The sequence below is a fragment of the Hippocampus comes genome, unplaced genomic scaffold (genome assembly GCF_001891065.2).
Source record: "Hippocampus comes isolate QL1 unplaced genomic scaffold, H_comes_QL1_v1.1 scaffold56, whole genome shotgun sequence".
In the NCBI taxonomy this organism is placed as follows: Eukaryota; Metazoa; Chordata; class Actinopteri; order Syngnathiformes; family Syngnathidae; genus Hippocampus; species Hippocampus comes.
In genome coordinates this window covers 142229-145953 of record NW_017842056.1, presented here as the reverse complement: position 1 = coordinate 145953, position 3725 = coordinate 142229, and the positions used below count along the sequence as shown (strand labels likewise).

Below are 3725 nucleotides of genomic sequence, written 5' to 3'. Positions count from 1 at the left end.
TTGCTGTATTTAGTCTCGTTTCTGTAAATCTTTGTAAAGGTCTGTCAACCATTGTTTGAAGGGTTCCTTGCTGGCCTGCGAGTTCCTGCTCCAAAACGCCGCTGATGTCAATCAAAGAGATGCGAGAGGGCGGGGCCCCCTGCATCACGCCACCTATCTGGGCCACACAGGGTGAGTCCAAATTTAGTGCTAGCCTGCTAGCGAGGCGGAATGCCTCGCTGGCGGAACACCATCACTTCTACTTGGCTCTTTGCCTGTGGAAAACCAAACACGTTCTTCCTAAGAACTTGTGAAGCACCAGCTAAGCGCAGCGCTGGCGCTGAATGAGCACCAAGTTTTTTGGGGGGTGTGGAAAAGGGGTATCCTTCACCTCAGCTTGCCTGTGTGCTTTCAGGCAGGTGTGTTTATTCCTAAAACGAGGCGCCGCCCAGAACGACGGCGATGAGGATGGCCACGACCCGTTGAGCATTGCGGTGCAGCAAGCCAATGCTGACATCGTCACACTGTACGTTTTTTGGCTTTGTTTTGTTTGAAAGCCGACCCGTCTTGCAAGATTTGGGAGCGATGGAATGAATAGTGAATAGCCCCAAACCGGATTTCCATTTCTTTTATTCAACAATTAGTTGATTAATGAGTGTGTACATAATTGATTTGAACACTGGTCAACAAATGTTCACGACATTTTTTAGTCGGAGTGGTAAGTGAAATTATTAATTTTTTTCAGCCGATTCCAAATTTTCCCTGTTTTTATTTCTCTAGCACATCAAGTTTTAATAACAATGATATCATATGTAATACAGCATACTAATATTTATGAATTAAGGATTAGCTTCAGCAACAGGTGGAATTTTTTGGGGGGAAACAACATAGCTATAAATTACAATGCAGGGTATTATTGGTTTTGCACATGCTTTTACATTTTCAATTTTGAAACCAAAAAAAGAAAATATCTCAAAAACCTGATGTGCTTGAAAAAAAAGGTACGACTTTTTTTATCATACTTGAGGGACACATTAAGCCATCTCTGATTAAAATTAGCTGTTGACCAGTAATTAAAACTTCAAATGACCTATTTTACTTGCGCGCTTTGGTTTTGGCCCATCCGTCCTTTTTAAAACTCAAACGCAGCCCTCGAGCACAAAAAGTTTGTATTTCATTTCAGTTGTGCCTTTCATGTTAAATCCACTGCTGTTGTTGTTGTTGCTGCTGCTGCTTAGGTTGCGTCTGGCCAGGATGAACGAGGAGATGCGCGAGTCGGAAGGAGGCTTCGCCCAAGCAGGTCAAAGCAATGAGCGGCATTTCAAGCCGGCCATTCACAACTTGATGTGCTCAACTATCGCATGGTGCTAAGGTGCTGAGGTCATGCACGCATGCATGAGGTGCATGTGGAGGGGCTGCGAGGTTGTCGGGATCATTTGTAAAATGTTAAGTGTTCTGAACTTCTCTATCCACGATATTGCTTCACTTCCTCTAGCCTCACATTGCAATTGGCACTTTTTTTCCACCCACAATTTCATTTCCCAATTATCTTAAAGCGGGCATATTGTGGAAATTAGTCTTTGACATTTTTTAATTTTAAATGTGTCTCTGGAGTGCATTTCCACCCATCAAGAGTGAAATGAAACAAGTCTTTTTTTTTCTTTAGTTATTGCCCTAATTTTGAAAATGTATTCCAAGCAAGCCCTCATGCTGCTACTTCTGCCCCACCGTTACCAAACAGATAATATTCACATGCATATATTCTTTATCCTCAGGAAAGAATGAGTAATATTACTGCAGCTTACTGAGGAGCGGTGACTATCTTCACGTATACCTGTATGTCTGTTCTATACTGACCCAGGTGCCTAAGACGTGCAGACCAGACGTAGCAGCACAATTTCCATTGAACTGAAGCAAAAAAAAAAAAAAAGTTGCAAAAACTCATTTGTTCCACACTGTGTAATTCTATACATTTCATTTGGTAATCGCTCATGCATGGTTTTATGGAGTGCGATATTGAATAGTTTTTTTTTAGCATTTTTTTGGGGCAGGGGGGCTTCTAGGCAACATTAATGCCATCTACATTCATGAAGGGTGATTTGAGACACCCGTGTTTTGAGTTACAGCCGTCACAGACGGATTAAACTCGTATCTCAAGCCACCAACCGTATGTATGTGTGTATTTTTGTAGGACAGCGGGTTTGCACAGGTCCCCCAAAACATACTTCTTGGAAGGGTTTTGGGGGAGAATCTCTAAACAGTGACTGGACAAAAACTCCGCCAAAGAATAATCATGCATACTCAACAGAAGTCATCCAGCGGTCAGAGGGTGCCTGGAAACGCTTCCTTTTGACATTGTAGGGCCTCTCTCATGTATCCCTTCTATTTGGATTTGGGAAGTGAAATGTCCTCATTTGACCGTGGCGACAGGAAACAGTGTGTGGACTATGCTGACGGGAATACAATGAAAGGAAACTCTTCTCTCTCCCACATTCAGACAGTCGGAGAGGTTCATTGTTTGTTTTTTAATTGAGCCTGAGAACACAGAGGTGACACAAAAGATACAGTGTGGTCGGACCGAGTCGTTGCCGTGACTACCGTTCGGTGTCGAGAAAAGGCTTTGGTGCTCATTAACATTCCGCTCCGCCGCCCCCATCCGGTGTTTGCATCCTCATCCTCGGCTGTGGTTCTTCCTCAGGAGACGCCACGTACCTGGACATCTTCCGAGAATTCTCACACATGGCGTCCCACAATCCCGAGAAGCTGAAGAGGAGGAGCGTGCACTTCAGGCACTCCTTCAGGTAGCCAAGCCAGGGGACCACCGATCTATCCGGACAAAAAAAAAAAAAAATCAACCCATGTTGTTTTTCTCCTATTCTTGTTTTTATGACACATACTTTTTGCTTGGTGCTTTCTTTTGTCCACAAGGATTTGCAGGTCTTATCCTCGGATGGATCTTTTTTTTTTTTGTTTTTACAAACGCCAAGCACTTGCTTTGGAAGTGCAGTCGACTGTTCTTCAAAATCAGTCATATTCCATTCAGCCTATTCGCTTACGGCAACCTAGACAGCAGGGATTTTTCAAACTTTTCGGGTCCCTTGACCACTAACAGAAGACATTTTCCACATAACTACCAAGTGTAAAGGGCTTCCTGTAAATTTCCATGGGGAGTTCAGATGGGAAATTTCCTTCTTTATTCCCATTCAAGGCACCATCTGGCTGGCATGGTTCATTGTTCAAGAGCAAGCTAAATTATTATGATTATTATTTTTTATCAGAAAATTATATGACCTTGCATTTTTAATTTTATCAAGTTGTTCGGGAGAAATCAGTAAATAATCAACTACAGTACTCTTAAAATGCCTTGTCTGCAATATAGCGCCCCCTCCTCTTCCTATGTCTTGGTGGGAGTCGGGAAAGGAACTGGACAAAATGTGTCCTTTCAAAATCATTGCACAAACTTCGCAGACAGTTACCAAAAGCGGCGATCAATTGGCACCAAAATGTATGTGGACATCTTTCCCCATGCCCACTTCAACCTCTGAAAATATGACAAGGATTAGACTCTCAATGGCGGACTCAAAAGAGAGTGAGAAAACGAGCATCTTGCATTTTCTTTCTTGCCAGATTTGCTTTCTTTGATAAGTCCCCAAGATATGAAGACAATGCCTTCCGAGAGGCTTTTCGTGAGATGAATTGTGCATCGGTCATTTTCTAATCTATGATGCTGAGCTTCGTCTTTGTCG

At 42.9% G+C, this 3725-nt stretch overlaps 2 protein-coding genes across 2 annotated transcripts in view; both read left to right on the top strand.

Moving 5' to 3' along the window:
* LOC109510350 (arf-GAP with coiled-coil, ANK repeat and PH domain-containing protein 3-like) overlaps nt 1–2948 on the top strand; it is a 40810-nt gene extending 37862 nt beyond the window's left edge. The window contains 4 exon segments of the mRNA XM_019860598.1: nt 62–171; nt 395–505; nt 1218–1279; nt 2678–2948. Of these exon segments, the coding sequence (XP_019716157.1) occupies nt 62–171; nt 395–505; nt 1218–1279; nt 2678–2784 (390 nt within the window). The 3' untranslated portion in view covers nt 2785–2948.
* Nucleotides 1–3725, top strand: part of LOC109510349 (arf-GAP with coiled-coil, ANK repeat and PH domain-containing protein 3-like) — a 31894-nt gene that overhangs the window by 1678 nt on the left and 26491 nt on the right. The gene's annotated exons all lie outside the window — the stretch shown is intronic.